We start from the raw sequence: 349 nt of genomic DNA, 5'->3' as shown, positions 1-349 counted from the left end.
GGCCGTCCTCGCAGCGGCCCCTTTGGTTGCAGTCGCTCGGGCAGCTGCGCACGCCGCAGTCGTCCCCGCTGTACCCCGGGTCGCAGATGCATTCGCCATCCTCGCAACGACCTCGGCCCCGACAGTCGCGGGGACAGGTCCGCGTGCTGCAGTCCTCGCCCGCGTACCCGGGCCAGCACACGCAGCGGCCGTCCACACAGCGCCCGCCCTCGCCACAGTCCCACGGGCAGGTCCGCGAGCCGCAGTCGTCGCCAGTGTAGCCCGGGTCACAGACGCAGCGCCCGTCCTCGCAGCGCCCCTTCTGGCTGCAGCCTCGGGGACAGCCCCTCACCCCACAGTTGTCGCCCGC

General features: G+C 73.4%; 1 protein-coding gene across 1 annotated transcript in view; it reads right to left on the bottom strand.

Annotated features, from left to right (window-relative positions):
* TNXB (tenascin XB) overlaps positions 1-349 on the bottom strand; it is a 44649-nt gene that overhangs the window by 33493 nt on the left and 10807 nt on the right. Inside the window, exon 4 of the mRNA XM_010833549.1 lies at positions 4-349. This exon is cut by the window's right edge and continues 18 nt beyond it. Coding sequence (XP_010831851.1) covers positions 4-349 — 346 coding nt within the window. The remainder of the gene's footprint in view (positions 1-3) is intronic.

The sequence above is a fragment of the Bison bison genome, unplaced genomic scaffold (assembly GCF_000754665.1).
Source record: "Bison bison bison isolate TAMUID 2011002044 unplaced genomic scaffold, Bison_UMD1.0 scf7180017863706, whole genome shotgun sequence".
In the NCBI taxonomy this organism is placed as follows: Eukaryota; Metazoa; Chordata; class Mammalia; order Artiodactyla; family Bovidae; genus Bison; species Bison bison.
The sequence above is the reverse complement of the archived record's forward strand: the minus strand, read 5'-3'. Positions and strand labels throughout refer to the sequence as shown.